Source organism: Mchenga conophoros, linkage group LG7 (genome assembly GCF_057382185.1).
Source record: "Mchenga conophoros isolate Kocher_MC1m ecotype Shallow Benthic linkage group LG7, M_conophoros_male_GT1.1, whole genome shotgun sequence".
Taxonomy (NCBI): Eukaryota; Metazoa; Chordata; class Actinopteri; order Cichliformes; family Cichlidae; genus Mchenga; species Mchenga conophoros.
Genome location: NC_140532.1, coordinates 34,595,642 through 34,614,176, shown reverse-complemented (window position 1 = coordinate 34,614,176; position 18,535 = coordinate 34,595,642). Strand labels below are relative to the sequence as shown.

General features: G+C 42.5%; 1 protein-coding gene across 2 annotated transcripts in view; it reads right to left on the bottom strand.

The window, feature by feature from the left end:
- Positions 1-17,785, bottom strand: part of tprn (taperin) — a 35,025-nt gene extending 17,240 nt beyond the window's left edge. For both annotated transcript variants that reach the window (XM_085279025.1, XM_085279026.1), the window contains exon 1: positions 15,489-17,785. In XM_085279025.1, coding sequence (XP_085135151.1) covers positions 15,489-17,582 — 2,094 coding nt within the window. In that variant the 5' untranslated portion in view covers positions 17,583-17,785. The remainder of the gene's footprint in view (positions 1-15,488) is intronic.
- Between the last annotated feature and the right edge of the window lie 750 nt (positions 17,786-18,535).

Below are 18,535 nucleotides of genomic sequence, written 5' to 3'. Positions count from 1 at the left end.
CCACGCATTTTTTCCAGGCCACCCAGCATGGCGTGTCCTCGTTTGGTGAAAAGTGGCTCTTGCTGAATGGACACACCGAACTGGAAGGCTGCAGACTTACAGCAGAGCTTCAGCACAATAGTTCAGCCCTATTGAGTTTGTTGCAGCATGGGTGCGTTTGTATTTACACGGTGTGCCAGTCTTATGTCGGTATTTCCAGGTGGTGAAGGGTGCGGCGTGTACAGTCATGTTGGTATTAACCATGCAGCTGTTCATTTATAATATGTGTAGAAGAGTGTTTGATACCTATTGTCCATTCAATAACACATAAAATCAAGTCATCAGGATCTAATGTTGGCACACTGATGCCCACCACAAGGACTACACGCATGCAAGGCTGCTGGAAGAAGACTGACCTGGTGCCTGATTAGAGCTAATCTCCAGCCAGGTAGATAATATTAGAACAGCACCACAATGACCCGACTGAAGAGTCTGGCTGCAGAGGCATTAGCACCAACAAGAGAGATAACAAAACGTAACGTAGTTATGATAACTAGTGCCAAAAAACACAAAGTAGTAAGTGCATGATTATCAAAAAGAGGATAATCACATTTTCACGTTCCTATCCGGTTGTTCAGTCTGACGTCACTAGCCGTGTCTGGGTCTAAACTCCGCTGCAGGTCCATATATCAAATGATCACTATGGAATTACTGAGAGTTGAAAAACTGTCTAAAGTCTTTCATCTTTAATAAAATGATCAGCGTTCTGCTCTACCAGGTGTAACAATTGAGTTTAACATCCAGGCATCCATGAAAACGGAATTTATGACATTTAACGGAGTTAGAAGTTAGCAGGGAGTTAGCTCGCTAGCTTCTATCTAAATACAATATAGCATGTCCTGACTGCGGGGTTTTGGAAAAAAATTAAAACGTACAGCTCTGTTATCACTTCCAGCATAAATGAAGACAGAAAACTAAACTGCAGTGACGTTTGTAGGGTTACTGAAGTTTGGCTAGCTGGTATATAATGATGTGCTACGTGACTGCTAGCGACACAGCTATGTTAGCATAATATAAACAAGCTAACTTTTTTTTCCACTCGATAAAAGCTAACATGAGTGTTCTCGGTGGTCAGGAACAAATGTAATCGCATGGCAGGATGCTGTAAAAGGACCAAACTTCAGCCAGGAGAACAACTGAGATAATCCATCCACAATACGAGGTTAGTCATTCATATACTGCTGCATGGGCTGGGCTGTAGTTACATCCTAAGGTTTTAAAAACTGAGCTTAAATAAATGATTAGTGGTAATAAAAGCAGAGGGAGGACAACAGTGATCACTGACTGTTTTAGGAGCTTTTTGAGATCAAATAGAAGAAAATACATAACATTAAACATGTTAACAACACAAAAGCCATATTAAACGCAGACTACTTTAGACCCGGAAGTAGGATTCGTCGCGTCATCACTGAACAACCGGATTGGAACTCTTCTATTTTACTAGCTCTGACACTTTCACTCCAAACTTGCTAATAATACCTGCTTTATACAGTCAACAGGAGATTTGTTGATTTATTTTTAAAACCTTAACTAAGAAAAATTAACACCATAACATCACCAACTGATGGAGTCATCACTGGTGACAACCTTAACCCTAACTATCAGAATCATCTTTTCCCCTATACTGCAAAACTCATGAGCCACCCCTCATTTCCCTAGATCTTGCTAGAAAAATGGGAAATAGCTGCAGTAATGTACTGAAACAAGAAAATAAACAACTATAACAAGCTTCAGAGACAATATTTGCAAGATCACCTTTATTCTTAAACACAGGCTGAACTCTCTTAGGAAAGCTTTTTTGTAATTTCTTTAGGTAATCTCCAGGAATAGTTCTCCAGGCTTCCTGAAGGACATTCAAACTTGTTATTTACATGTTGGCTGCTGTTCTCTGCTGTTGTCAAGATTATCCCACACTGCTTCAGTAATGTTGAAGTCAAAGTTCTGGGGAGCTTTTCAGACAGTATTACATGTTTGATCAAAATCTGAATGCACTTTTCAGCATTCATAATTTCATCTGTTTTGACAAGATCCCCGCAGCCCCAAACCCTGGCAGAGCCTCCACCATGTTTTACAGACAGCTGTAGACGCTCACCTGTCTCCTGTTTTCCTCCATACAAATTTGGATTCCTGTTACAACTGATATTCAGTCCAGTTCTTGTGTAATCTGCCATACATGAGCTTTTTCTCCCCGTTTACCCTCCATAAGTAGTAATTCCAGACAACCACCCTTCCACTGAGACCACTGAGACTTCAGTGAACAGCAGATAAATGAACTGGACCAGATGCAACTCTCAGGTCCTGCATCAGGTCTTTGCTGTTTCCCATTTCCTGAGGACGTGACTTTCAGACACTGTTCATCTACTATAGTTTTAGACACTTCTTCTCTTGTCATCCACTTGTCCAATTTCCTCAAATTTTGAGGACACGTGGAAAACATTATTTCTTCTCTGTCATACTGGCTTATAATACAACTGAGAATTGGTTCTTTACTAAGCAGTCTGCTATTTGAAGACACAACACTGGTCCATCTCTTTTTCTGCTTGAACAATTCATAGGACAGTGTAATGCGGCTTAACAAACAACAAACGACTAACAATCTTCTGAAAATGGTCAGGTAAAAGGACTGGACCGAAGATGAGTGTAAAAGTAGCCATTGTCCAAAGAAAAGAGCGCCAGTAAGCCCGGAGAACTCTTGAATGTTACCCCGAATGTTAATTTCTGACAATCAACTGGTGAAAACACAAAAAGTGCCCTTTGAAATCACTCTACAAGCGTTTCATTTAACGCATGAAAAATGAAACACGCTGTCTTTTTTTCTTAATCATTAGCTAATGTTGGTGCAGTACCCAAACCTCTATGCAGTAATTATGAGTCAGATTTGCTGAATGCCAGCACCACCCAGCAGCAAATTACATTCAATCATTTTACAACAGGGACAGCAGATAAATTAACTTGTTGGATTCAACGCCCAGTTCTGGACCAAATATCCAACCTTTGGGATACCAGTGTCCTAAAGTATTTTGGTTAGAAAGAAAACAAAAATAAATATGTGCAGGTTCTTATAAAGCTGTGTAGATTTCGCATCACGTGTGAGTTGGAAACGGTCCGGCATTTGGAAGCGCTTCAAGTGATCATCAGTGATGACAACACTGATATAAATGTGGAAACTCGCGTGTAGGTGGCTGACACTCGAGGCTGGGGTTGGCAGCGTGGGCAGCAAACAGAGCCAAATGTGAAAATCAGTATTTACACTCAAGACTGAGTGAGTCACAGTTGTAATAGTATGCCCTTTGTAGCCTTGTGCGTGTATGTTTTGTGTATTTAATCCTCCCTGTGCTATCAGTGCTCACAGATTATCTCACAGATAAGAAATGGGATGCAACAGGGAAGACATTGCTTCTATTTCCTTGCATCGACAACTGTTATTGATCAGCCTGAGATCATTTTAATAACCCTTTTGCTCCGTCTAAGGACGCTTTCACTCACGTAGTGACGTGGCACGCTCTAATGTAATTGCGCACACTTTATATGAAAGGTGACACCAGCAGGGTGGAGATCGAAACCTTTCAGCGCACAAAAACACGGTCATTGTGGGAGCAGTCAGGCCATTTAAAGCTCTCTGCTGGACTCTCATGTGAAAGTACTGATGGTCGGGTGTGTCCGGAAAGCCACAATCAAGACAAGGCACATGACACGATGACGAATATTTGTCAGGTGAAGAAATCTGCTGGATCACAATCGTGTTTGCCCCCCTTGTTTTTAAAAAGCTTTCACTATCCAGCTTCTAGAATCTTAAATGATGAAGGGGGCTGCAAACTCGCCTCATGAGGCTCTTTTGCCCAACTCCGGTGGCTCCCCGTGGATTTGATGAGCATTTATTAGCAGGTGATTGAATAAATCTTTTTACAGGAACACATCCGGCACTGTTTACGGTTTGGACGGGCAGTTGGAGCCACTGTATTAACCTCCTAGGACCTGGCATCCACATATGTGGACATCACATTTTGGGTTATTTAGACCAAAATACTCAATTGTGCTCTACAGGGGCCTGATATCCACTTACGAGGACATTATACAGCTACTGTTCTATCGAAATTTCAAATGCATATCCTCATATGTGGCTGTCATTTTTCTTAGAAACAAAAATCAGGTAAAAAAAAAAATTAATAAATAAAAATCTGGTAATTCTTTGTTTTTACAATCACCGGGTCCCAATCAGCCCAAATATCAAAGAGAAATTAAAAATGCATGCCGTGGAAGAGTTCGGGTCTTAGGAGGTTAATGAACTTTGGGATCTGAGATGAGTCAGCGACTGACCCATTTACAAGGCGGCATACGAGAAAGATATCACGTAGTCAAAAAAGGTGAACACCATGTACATCCAAGGTGGGTCAAAGTTCAGCATCATTAAACACAAACTGTTGATTATATGCAAGTGTAATAGCTAGGTTTGCCCCCCCCCCCCACACACACATACACACACTCTAACTCTTTTCCCCATTTAAACTTTTAAACACTTCAGCTAATAAAAATAAAGAGCAATTATTGTAAAAAATAATCTCTAGATTAAGTTACGTGCTCAGTGCAAGTAAAGTGAAAAGTCTAGCTTAAGGCATAAAACACCTCGTACGTGCCGTTTCACACTTCCTGTTACAGGAAATATAACTTAACGTCAATGATCTTTCATCAGTGTAACAATCAGTGTGCCCAGTATCATCAGTACTGCCAGTTATCTCATATTCCTGTCCTTACTGCTTGCATTTCCCTTCTGTTGCCAGCTTCTCTGCGCCGTTAGGAACCAAACAACTAATGACTAATAGGCACAGTGAGGTGTGTTTGTTAGGAAATGTTCCAAACTTAACACCCCTCACAACTAAATTTGATGTTTTTAAAGGATCAGTGGAAACAAACACAGCTGATTACAGATGATGAGTTTTTAGCTACATTTATGTTTTTGTAAAATGCCCAGTTTATGAACTACACTAAGATATCGGTGCAATTTAACGATGCACCTCTTACAAATACATAGACGGCCACTTAACACGAATATCTAATCACACAGCAGCAACTCATGCATATAGGAATAAAAAGTTTCTGACAAAATTTGGGCATTTTTAAGAGTATTTAGGAAAACTGTGCACTTGCATCTCCTCCTTGTCTAGGATGAAGTTAATACTGATACAGAACAGCTCACAGTCCAGAACAGAACAGGGTTTAATCTGGGCGAGGGATGGCAGGGTGCAAAGAAGAAGGTCGTAGATTTTGGATTTTTATCTGTATTTTTGTCTGTTTTACAAGCAAATTGAATATTGATGGCCTACCATACACCACAATATGTAAGTAATAGATAATTTAGGTGTTTTTTATTGTTAAAGTTGCATCAAGTGACAAAAGTTTATGGGGGTTTTTTTCTTCATTTTCCATTATTTAAAGAATGAAAATCAACAAAACTGATATTTTCTGTGAATTTCTGTTGTCCAATAAAAGGACACAAATCTAAGTGATGCGCTGCCAGTACTTGTTCGATAATTTTACACATTTCACTTAAAATCAAAGCCAACTGAACTGTTCTTATGATATTCTCAGATTTACTACATCAGCATTTCTTTATAACCTAAAAAAGCTGAGGTGTATTATTAAAATTCTTTCTCTTCTTCCTGTTCTTAAGGAATCTCAGATTGAGATTGAGTGTTTAGTTACACTTCTTTACAGTGAAGTAAAGAGGAACAATGATTTAAGATCTTAAAATGTGAATTTGGGTTGGGTGTTTATGCATGAGAATCTTTTACTTCTCTTATTATATTTTTTTAAGTCACGCAGCAGAAGAACTAACCTCTGATTTTCACAGCCTCTCTTAAACATCAGAGTGCTGAGCTGTTTGCATCTCCACCCACAAAAAAAAAAACACAGATTCCGCTTTGCTGATTACAGAACTGGCTCGCCTTTGACGCCCAACATCTTTATTAGGCTGCGTTTTACTTTTACGTCAGTCGCGTCGAAGCGCTGCTCCACCTACCTACAAATTACACGATCTGCAACATCAATGCTGACGTCAAAATGTGTATGTGACGAAGCGAGAGAGAGAGAGAGTCGGAGAGACAGTCTGTGTCCTTATCCAGGAATCCTAATGATGGGATTGAATGGCCGCGGCTCTCGTTGCCCTGGTGACAGGCGCCATGAATATGTGTGACCGAGGGGAAGGAGAGCGCAGAGACGCAGAGAAGCACACGGGATTTTGATCGTGTAAAGAGGAAAGCAAATTATTAAGAGCAGCTACTGAAATACAATTTACATACAGGACACCCAGTCCGTGGCCTTGATGTTATCAACCGTGGGAACACTGAGGCGGATTGCACACAGGTTTCATGGAGAGAGCATTTGAATAAAATTTACATCCAGCACCAAATTCACGTATTCCCAGAATTTGTGTTTTGCATTTGTTATCAAGGAAGCAGAGGCCGAAGTGTTCAGTTATCGTGACAGCGTGGTGGGTTTCACAGATGATTTTACCTGCTTAATTAGAAATGCAAGCAAACAAATAAATCCAGGAATCAACAAAGGCTTTGACCTCCTCTTTAAAGGAGACCACCCTGAACTGTAACACAGTTTTGTATTTATGAAACACATTTGTTTAACAAATTACCAAGAATTGCAATAAAAGGCACGCATTTTCTGTAAATAACACCCTTACTGCCTTCATTTTATGCAGCACCCCACAAAAGGTCCATACTGAGCCAGTTAAAACCCCGAGAAACGATGAATCTCAAACAGATAGCGGGGGAAACGGTGCAGCTGATAAAAGTGAGCATCTTCTACCTGCTCCTTACACTCGCCCCGCTCTGGTTTCTTTTTATAAACTTCCAAAAAAGCCCGGTCTGTTAGCGTCCTGTGCTTCTAGTATTTTCAGCTTCATGTACTCTAAAGACACACAAACACAATAAATTAAACATGACTATGATAGTGGGGCTTTGCTGGCTGAATTCTAATTACACTGACTTTGCAGGGGTGCACATGTGTGTCTGAGGGCTGTGTGGGAAACTCATGAGTCTACATCTCTCTATATCTACATGTTGTAATGCCTGTACAGAAATTAGACTTGTTAGTGTGTTCTCGGTGAGTTTGTGTGCGCCTGTCCACATCCTGCAGCCACGCAGAGAAACCACATTTTCACCACCTTTGACATGAATTATAAAAACAGCAGTAGCACTTCTCTTATGTGACGGACGTTAAGATACAAAATCTTTCTTTAGAAGCAACTGCTGCTTAAAGTCTATTGCAAATTATAGACCGCGACCGATTTTACGTACACAGTTGCGTTTTACTTTCTGACGTAGGAGTTTGTCCAGCAATGAAGAAGGAAAAAGGAAGCCCACAAGTACAGGAAAAAACTACAAATGGAAGATGGCAACTGATTAAAGATGTAAGGCAGAATCGGCTTAAAGTCGAATTAAAGATAAGTCATTTGGAAAAAAGATACTATGCAAACAATATTATCGTGTTTTTTGGACCAAGAGAGGAAATCATTCCAGATCTGTTTGAAGAATCCTGAAATGCAAAACGCTCTGGTTGTGAAATCATCGTTCCAAAGGCTTCATTTGCAAAGCCTAACATAAAATCCTTATGTTAATGTAATGCAACTGTTACATTAGTAGACTAGTCTGCAACCATCCTCACATTTTAGTTTGTGTCTTGTCTACAAAATATGTCGTTAGCATATTAATTCAATGACCTGCCATCACATCAGTGTTTTAAAACAGCTTTTTAATAAAGGAGTTATTGTTGAAGTATGTGAGGTCATCTTTGTGCTTTGGTATCAAATTTCTGGCATCCTTCTTCTGAAATAATCCTCCTGTCTGACTCTTAAAGGCAATAACGTACAAAATTAAATTTTTATCAATAGGATCTGATTCTGGGATTTACTACAACAGCATTTATTAATATTGTACAGGTTAATAGTCTAAATGTACACAAGTTAGAGGAAGTGGAGCTACGAGGCCGCATATTTCACCTTCTTTAAAACTACTCCAGTCATAGCAATTAACTTTATAAAGTGGCGACCAGAATCAGCTTCTTTGTATGAGGTATAGTATGGTGCTTATGCATATAATCAACTAAATTAATATTAGCCTGTTTAAATAAAAGGAGCACTCATGCAGTACAGAGGTTGGGCCTTTTTTTTAAATGCAAGGAGGTTGGGTGGTAAATCTTCAGGAAGTGTAAGGGAGGAGAGGTGGGAAATGTCTGCTGAGTGGTAAATAATTAAACACAATGGACTTTCACACCTGTAGTCCAGGAGCACAATGTAAATGTAGGAGTGTGCCCTTTCACTGGCCTTCCTGTGTTACAGGGAGCCTTTAACTATTTAACTTTGGGTATTTTTAAGCTTTCTGCTTCCATGACATTTAACCGCACACAAAAAATATAACAGCAGTGGTTTGTCTAACCCCACATGCAGGAAACATACTTCAATTTAATGCAACGTGCTCCCTGCTGCAGAAGCATGACTTTGAAGTTCCTTAAGGACTTGTAAAACATGCTGGCATGTTTTTAATTTTGTTTGCTTTTAGTGTTAGTAAAATAAACCGTGATGACTTTTAGTCACAGTTTGATTCTTGCATTCAAGCCAAGAGGTTGAAAACAAAGTTATATGGCCTGACGGGAAGCACCTTTATCAGTTTTGTTGGTGCCAGTCTTCATTATCGCAGATAATCAGAAGCCAGTATTTGTCTTCACTTTTTAAAAAAATGCTTATCAAATGTTACCTTAGTCTCCTTCTATCTCTTTTATCATAATAATTACAAGCAGTAACATTGCATGTTATCATTCAAGACAACAAACTGGCTCACTTCCTGATTACTTACAGTACACAAACTGTATTTGTACTTCATGACATCCGTACTACTAAACCTCGATATCTAATTTGATTCGTTTAAACTTTCACACAAAATATTTGTTCAAGAAGAGAAAAATTAAAGAAAAATTCATTTTATTTTTACTTCATGAAATCTGCATTTTGACAGGCACATTATTGCACACTGATCTACACTTAACTCCAAACTATTAATTACAAATCAATCAAATCAAATCACTTTTATTGTCACATCACATGTGCAGGTACATTGGTACAGCACATGTGAGTGAAATTCTTGTGTGCGAGCTTCACAAGCAACAGAGTTGTGCAAAATACAATAATGTAAACAAGCAAAATAATTACCCTAATTATGTTAACCCTACAATTTATGAATTTTTGTATTTTCTGGATGTCTTGTTGACAGGTTAAAATGTCCTCATGAACTTCACTATGAATTTACAAAGAGGATTCTGCAATTTTACAGTAAATCGCTGTTTCTTCTGCAGCTGTAAATGTTGCTATTCTTGTGGATTACAAATTCACATTTTTTTAAGATTTGATCTGCTCACTGCCGCCATCGTGGGTTGGGACTTACAGGAAGCTTTGGGAACTTTGTAAGGGGTTCCACGTCCTAAAAAAATAAATGTTTTCATCCAGCACGGAGGGAATTTAGCTACTCCTGCAGTGTTCTCTCTCTCTCCTCCACCAAAACCTCATCAAAACCAGCAACAGGTATTTAGCAGCAGTTTAGACTGAATTATTTTACATTTTTACAATTTTCACTTTTCTTTGAATTTTGAGTTTTGAAACGGGACATTCCCTTTTTTGCATTCTTTTCAAATGTAAACGTAAAACCTGGGTATGAGTATAAACATTTACTTTTGTAAGGTTGTTATAGGTCATTCTGGCCTAAAATTAACAGATCCCTGGAGCTTTCCAAGATTTTCCAAGCCACTAAGGTCAATCTCAGCAAGTGCCATAGATCATTAGGAGAGAGCCACCGTTAGTGAATGTGGCTGCGCCTTACTCAGGGTTGCTAATGGGGTGAAACATCTAGCAGACTGCAGGGTAGGCTTTCAGACGGAGGTAGTGAGTGCTGGGTGAATCCCCCCCAATCATAGGTTTAAATCAGTTTCTGTTAACCTACTGTGGTAATACCCCTAGACTCGGACTCTTTGAACAGAGAGCCGGTCCAGACTTCTATACAGAGGTAACTGTTAGCATTGTTTAAACACAAAATGTGACCACTCGTTTTTTCCTTCCCATCCAAGTAGGTTTTGTTCCTACACTTAACCAAACAGTGACCGAAAATGAAATTAAAGTGTAGCTAAATGCTAAATTTAAAAATGAGTCAAAATAAGTCAGATCCGTTTCAGCGCCCTCCGCACCAACTTCCTCCTAACTCTGCCTTTGCTGCACTAGTACTGCTATGTGTCACTGCAGGGACAAATGATCAGTATGACTATTGAGATGGAAGATTTGATGATGAATATGCTACACATACGTAGAAACTTAGTAACACCGGAAGAAACTGGAGACCATCGCGGCTCTTAGAACTGATTTTAGGGTCTTTTCCCCCTCCCACTACACAGTAGGTGCTTTCCTAACATATAAGGAAGCAAGAGTGGTGTAGGTGTATGAATATATGATGCAGCACCACTAAATTACAAAGAATCATTAACACTGATAAATAGATAGAACAAATTCCAGAGAGGTTAACTGCAAGTGAAGCCCAGGCTTTATTAATCATCAGAAGGAACTCTAAAAATCTTCATGAGAAATTCCCCTCAACTACCTGTCATCCACCACACAGCTGAGGACATCTACAGAGAAACTGAAGAGACTGAAAGAGAAAAAAAAAAGACCACAAGAAGAGGTGACGCTGCACTAACAACCACTGAAAGCTAACTGGGTGCAGAACTATGGTCTGAAAGCAGCTCAGTTCCCAGCCAGTTCTCATGATCAGCTAGTGTTTCTAATAATACTTGAAACGACACGTATCTGCTATAAGATTTAAAACCAAAATTCATACAGCTTTAAACCACAGGTCGTCCTAAACTGAGCTCAGCTGAGAGCTTTTACACCAGCGTAAACTCACTGAACCAAACAAGCCCAAAGCTCCAACCATTCAATCATCCAATCACAGGTTAATATAGACTGACTTAAAAGAAAAAACAAAAACATAACTAATCTGCTTTCCATGATAATAACACTCATTCATCTGAATAATCATCCCTTTCGGTCACAAATGCATTAGCGTCTTCACTAAAACCTAATCGAGTTTAATTGACAGAATGATCATATTTACATAGAAATATGCAGCAACAGTTTAAATATTAGCAGCGTTACTGTTTCCTCTGTGAATACCAAGCAGAAACACCCAGGATATGAAGCAAACACAAAAGTGCAAAAACTGCAGTTCCTGGCTCTAGAACTGCAATTTTTGCAGATTTACCACAGTTAATCATCATGTTATCACAAACAGGACTAAGAATCATAAAGTTAATCCCACTGTCAATGGAATTGCTCCATCTTATTGCTGTTTATGACTGTCCAGATGCATCAAAATCGCTTTGAGCATGGCAACTGACTGCAAGTAGTCGCAGTTCTTAGTTATTATCTTCGAAGTAATCATTTCAAAGGCAATGAAACTGCAAGTTAATGGGACATGGTCACGGTAATTTTGTTTGTCCTAATTAAGGTTAGAGTGCAAACATGTGTATTTCTTGACCTGACCTCTGCACAGCCATTTAAAGCTTCATGGTGGCTCTGTCCATCTTTTACATACAGTCTGTGGCAAATACACAGAAATGCCTCTCTCTCCATTTCTCTCTTTGGATGTTATGCTGACAAACGCTTTGGCTGCTCTCGTTTTTCCCATAATAACAGTCATAAGGAGCAGCAACTTAAAAAAAGAAACAAATCACTCCACCTCCTCCTGTGTCCCGCTGCCAACTGCATCTCTGCTTCACAAAGAGCTGCAGCGTATAACAAAAAATATTCTCCAAAAAAAAAAAAAAAAGTCAACCAAGAGAGCCAATCCAATCAAACTGCAGCTGGAAAGTGAGTCGAAAACCCTGAGTCGCTTTTATGCAAATACAGAAGTGATAGTGCTACAAGAAGCTGCACTTGACCTACTTACTCTAGCTCTTCCACAATTCCTTCCCCAACAGAGAGGAGATCAGAGGAAGCTAGGAGCGAGGGGACAGGCCTTATTAACCACCACCACACAGGAATAAAGCGTCACTGGTTAGAGAGAGATGGGGGAGACAAAGCAGAGTGGAAGAAGGCTAACAGGAGAGTCTTTGCTGGATGTGCTCCAAAAAGTCTTGGGAGAAAACCAGTAAAAAGATTCTTGGAAAATCTAGCGGAAGAGTTGATGATCTGTTCCTGACGTACATGTGGATCATTCAGTGTCAGCCAAGCTCCTCATAAAAAAAAAAAAAATTAAAAAACTATTTAAATGGTTTGGGTTTGTTGGAAAAAGAGAGCTCAAATAAAACCAAACCCCAATCCCAGCCCATAATTCAAAGCTGAGGCCGTTCTCCGAAAGGCTGCTCTCACACAGAAGCGGCCCTGAACAAAAATTCCACACAAATTATACAGGCTAGGCCTTGATGCTTTTGTAATTGCTTGTGCAGCCCTGCCCAGAAAATAAAAGAAGCAGAAGAAGAAGAGGACAAACAAAAAAAACAAAACAAAAAAAATCCGGGCCTTGATGATGACCAAGAGGAGCGGGCAGAAAAACAAAAGAATAAAGTGTTTTTGTTGGACACAAAAGGACAGGATGTGATCATGTGTCGCTGCCATGGTCTACATGTGCACACAATAAAAAACACAGACACACACACACGTCACAACCAGGCTGCACGGAAGTGTCTGCAGCCTCCTTATCTCTTTTATGACATTAAATAGGAGCAAAACTCAGGTAATTTTATTCTAGTCAGTTTCCACTGAAACTAAAAATAAAAGTTACAGGAACATATGGAAAAATTCCTGCTAAGGAGCTTTAAATTCATGTTTAAAACAACACTGCTACAAACTTCCGTTTCACTTAGACTCAACATGGCAAAAATAACTGACAATACTGCTGTCAGCTTATTTATTTCGGTACAGTAACTTAACAGGTACTTATTTTGCTCATTTCCACCTCCATGTTTTTTATTCTTAGACTCTACTCGAGTTGCTTTGCGTGATTCACAGCTTTAAACAGCCACATAGTTCAGGATAAGCTCCACTTTTCTCTTCTGACTGGCTGCCCCTCCAAAACAACAGCAGGTGCACCGAGCTTCTGTTCCTAACATGGACAAATGAGGGATAACTTCTTTCTATGACATCATTTAGATGCCTGAGAAACAACATCAACAAGTAATGTCATATAAGTAATGACATATAAACATGTCTACTGATCCCAAACTGGGAGCTAGTCCCACAGGAGAAGGGTCTGACAACTGAAGGCTCTGCCTCACATTCAGCATGGAGGGAATGAAGTGCTTTGTTAGGATAATATGATAGTTTGAGGTCTTTAGGACCAGACTCTTCAACTCTGGATTTAACAGGGAGCCAATATTCTCTTTTACATGACTGCAAATACTTATGATGGCTATGAACATAATTAACCAAGCATGCAGCGATTATGCTAAAAAACACACGGTAGAGTTGTGAGCTTCAGGTTTCTTGGCCTGCTTGTACAGGTAGCTGGATTTACTCGCAGAGATTACAGTTCACCGGGTCGAGGAAGCACACCTGCAGGCTGACGTCTGAGATGCTGTAACACTGGCCTACATCGAGGACATGCCAAATGGCTAAAAATATTCAGGGGCTGAAACAAAAACAATCCCCCCCCAAGCAGAACAGTGAAAAGTAACATCCTGCTGAGGTTCTATACCACACCCCCTCCTCAGCATCTGAACCACCAAGACATCAATAAAATATTCAAATTCAAGCCACAGGCTCTCTTCCCTTCTCCCTTTATTGCAGATACCCGAGCAACATAAACACCAACACGCTTAACATTACACAGACTCTGGATGCAGCCTGCAGCACCTTGCAAAATTAAATAGAAACACTGCCACAAATTTAATTAAACCCCTAAAACTGTTAAAAACAAGGCAGGATGTTCACCAGATACATTAATGTGACATGAACATGCCTCCAACATGCTCTGTGCTATGATTTAATTATGATTCATGAGCAGGATTGGGAATATCTCAGCTCTTCTTGCAAAAGAAGCAATATATTTGTACCTACAGTGGACAAAAAACTGAGAACAGCTGTTCAGTCAATAAGCTTGGAGGGCCATTTAACCTAATGCCGCACTAACATGCTGTTGTTGGACAGAAGTCCACAGCGTGTTGTTCCAAGTGACTGCATAAACACACGCTTTTAATCCACTTAAGCTGGCAGCGGGTCAAGTGATGGGCCATTTAAAGGAGCCCAACATGACAAAAACGGTCAGGATAAGGTGAAAACAATCCTCCAAAATAAAACTCAGGTGACCACGGTTTGGTAAGGATGCAAAAGAAACGCACACAGAAAAAAAGAGAAGAAAAAATAAACCCCACACACAGCGGCCCCTGCATTTGTGACGCTCAGCTGCTAAATTTAGATCACATGAAACTTGCGCAAGTCTCCTGGGAAGGCTGCAAGGCATGAGATTGCAAGGTAACAATAATATTAGTACTTTGTGTGTTTGATTGATCTATGAAGAGTTCAAACCCCAGAGATTTTCAGCAAACAAGCACACACAGGCAAAATACAACCCGACGTCCTAGAAGGAAAACTAAATAACACCCAAAACATAGATAAAAACCAGCATTGTGTTAATGAATCTCGAGGCTACTGACTGCAAGTCTGCAATGTTATTCCAAAAGAAGATACCCCGCTCATACAGACAGTATTCCCTCTGTACAACATCACAGTACACTTAAAAAGCAAATGCACACTTTCAGTTTTGATTCGAGGAGTTTAGCACAAATGCATTGCATTAACCATTTGGGAATTACAGCCATTTTTTGCACAGTCCCCCACTTAATTTGGACAGACACCTTAATGGCCAGATGAGGCCTGCTCCCTCTTAAATTCAATAGAAAATTATGCACATAAAAGATCTGGAGATGTGCTGAACTTGTATTCAGTAGCTGTTCACTGGACCTCTAAATGTGAGGTCCACAGAGATGTGGATGCAAGTGATACAGGCTGAAAAAGCAAAATAAACCAAAAATCCACCACAATGCTGCATAATTACACCATGCAAATATTTGTGCACTTAACTGTATGCTCATATACACTTTTGGCAGGTTGCAGCTGATTAAACATCTGTCTTGCATGTGTCAGCAACAGAGGCCATGATTTGATGGTCTCGCAGAGAGGTTACTGTCTCAGTTGTTTGCACAGTGTCAAGCACGGCATCATTGTAATGAAGTAAAGCATTCATGTGTAAGGCCATGTGCTCATAAATAGCCCATATTTGCTTGCTTTTTGCATGCATGTACCCAGGCCTGTTGTAATGCATCGTGTAGTGTTAAAGTGCTATAAATCACCAAATATTCACATTTAACAAGCCACAAAAATAATTAAATATATTGTTTCATCTCACCTTTTTGCCCGTGGAGCCAGTCTTGGAGAGGCAGGACTTCACAAGGGAGAGGTACCCGCCGATGACTTCAATCTCCTCCACAGCAGGGTAGCGCTTCTTCAACAGGGAACCCAGCTGGGCGTAGGGGGCCTGGGGAGGGGTTGACCCCGGAGGGGCTTCACTCGGGGCTTCACTCGGGGCTTCCTGCTGGGGCTCAGGTGGGCTCAGCTGGGCGTCAGACTCCACCCGACGTTTAGGCACCACAGTGAATGTGTTCCCCTTTTTCCTCTGCACCAAGGGGCTCGGAACAGGGACACGCTGGGGTGGGGGCTCCACCTCGATGTCGTCAATGTTTGTTACTGGCAGCTGATCCACTGGAGGTTGCACTGGAGAAGAGACTGACTGGGTGGGAGAGAAGGGAGGTGAAGATGGGATAGCTGGAGAAGAGGGGGGTGAAGAGAGGACAGGCGGAGAAGTGGGAGCAGGGGATGGAGATAAAGGTTCAGAGAGAGAAGGAGCAGGACTTGTGGCAACAGTGAGAGGAGATGGTTCAGGTTTGGATGGCCTCTCCACCTCCTTCTCCTCCTCCTCCTCTTTCCTCTTTAACAGGGTGGGGGAGGTTGGCACTCCAGGTTTGGACACCTCTGCTGCTCTGTGTGAGGGGGAGGACTTGATGGGGCCAGGTGTCACCATGGGGCTGCTTGTTGAAGATGAGGCAGCCAAATGGCGCTTGGGGATCACTGTGAAGGAGTTTCGGGACTGGAGGCGAAGGTTTGCGAGGGCCCGTGCTTGGGTGTCGCCATCAGGAATCTGGGCGAGGTCTGGCTTTGGAGCGGGACGGATTTCAAACTCGTGTGAGGAGCAGGTCACCTTGGATGAGACAGGGCTCAAAGGGGCCTCGGCACGGGCACGGCGGGTCTCCGGAGAGCATGGCACCTTAGGTTTGGGGGGCACCTCAGCGGCCTCCCAGTCTCTCTCCCTGGTGGGCTTGTTTGTCCCCCTGTCCGGCTCGTCTCTGGGGGTGACGGCTGCGCTGTGGTGGACTCCACTCTCCTCAAAGCGCTGACGGAAGGAAGACACGGGCTGTGAACGCTGGGGGCTGCCCGGCCCAGAGACGGCAGGCTGTGGCTTTGGTTTGGAAGACCAGGGACCCTGGAAGACAGGCGAAGATGGCTGGCTACTGCCCGGGCTGCTGACCCGTGGACCCGGCCTGGGCTTTGGCACCAGATCTGGCTGCGTCTTGGGCCAGAGTCTTGGCCTACTGCTGGCACTACAATCCAGGTCCAGGAGGTTCTCTGTGCTGTGGGACTTCTTCTGCAGCTTCCCATAGTTGCTGTCAAACTTCTGGAGGATCCGGCTGACCCTACCTTGACCGTCACCTGTATTATAGGGGACCTCCTGATCAGGACGGCCCAGGGTGCTCAGGTTCTCCTCGCTCTTGCTTAACGTGGTGTCATAAATGACGACTTCCTTGGCTCTTATCTCGGTAACAGCACTCCCTCTGCGGTCCAGAAGGTCGTTTAGAGAGCTGTAACTACTCACACCGTTCTGCTGCCATTGGCACTCGCTTTTCACGCCTCCACCTTCCGCAAAGTAATCCGGGTCCGACTCGATGATGATGATGTTCTCCGCTCGGATAGTCCGTATGCCGGGGACACTGCCGTACAGCTCCAGGATGTGCTGGACCGGGCGGGTGGCGTTTTCTTGCTCCTGCCGCCTCCTCCGCTCCTTCTCCAGCTTGATGAACGGGTTCTCCTCCAGCGGCCCCAGGCTCTCCTGCAGCACCAGACTCTCGTGTCTGCCCTCCTCCCTCGGTGTCGCCGCGGCCGTCGCTTGTGGCTCTTTGTTGTGGGAGAAGTGCTGGGTGGCCGGGGTGATGGTGTAGTTCCGCCCGGTCGCGCCACCACCTCCTCCGTTCACATTCCCCGTTAGTTCGCCGTTTACCCGCTGCGGGCCCGCTCCCCCGGGGCTAGCCTCCGGAGCACCGGTTCCCCCAGCCCCGCCGCCGCCTTTCGCCTTCCTCCTCTCCAGGATTTCTCGCTTCCAGGCCGGCATCCTCGGGCTCTCTTGGCCGCCCTCTTGGCGGAGGACGCGAACCTCTCCTCCGCCAGACATCGCGGAGGGTTGTTACTGGAAGAAATGAGGAGGAGAGAGAGAGAGGCAGGCAGGCTCCGAGGCGGTCTTGCCGCGGTCCGGTGCGGCTCTTGAAGCTGTATCTCCGGCTGTGACTGTACCTGCAGCACCGATCACCGCACACTCACACACATCCCTTTTTTCTTCTCTCTCTCCTCTCCCTCTGCTGTCACACTGTCTGGCTCCCTTTCTCCCCAAAGGACCCTGAACGCGGCTCCGCCCCCTCAGCGGCAGCCCGAGCGTCTGTGATTGGTATCTGTGTGCTCTGGGCACGCCCCCTCCCTCCCGTTTCTATTGTTGACGGAGCAAATTAGGCCTGCCAATCAAAAGTGCTGCGTTCAAGTTCAAGATATTTTTACAATATGTGATTAAATATAAATTTTGTTGCTGTTTAATTACAAAAACGCTGTTTAATTTGTAGTTAATCACAACAAAAATGTCGTTTACATAACACAGTAGAATTATAACCACTACACATTATTATTGTTGTTAAAATTGAATTAAAACCCTAATTTACCTTTGTTGTATTTACTAAATGGGGAACATTTCTTAAACTTTACCACCTATTATGTCCCAGTAGTGTTCAAAATAATTCTTTTTGTGGTTTTTCCACAGTTTTTATCCCCAGTCTCACTGGATAGGAATCAGGTTATTCTAAATGGTTTTGGTTGCGATGTCGGAGTGTTAAATACACTTAACCTCGGTTCATTCAGCATTTGCCGGTGATACCACCTGTCGATAATCCGCGTGCAGCGATCAGATGAGCTGGGAAAGAGTCTGCTGCACATGAATCAGCACTAAGAGGGCTATTCTTGGGTACTACAAGAGATTACTGTAGCTCATAAAACATTCATCGCGGGGCAATAATTAAGAAGAGCAGGACTGAAGAGGGCGAAGAGTGTGCCTTATTTCCCCTTTGAAGCAGGACCGAAAGA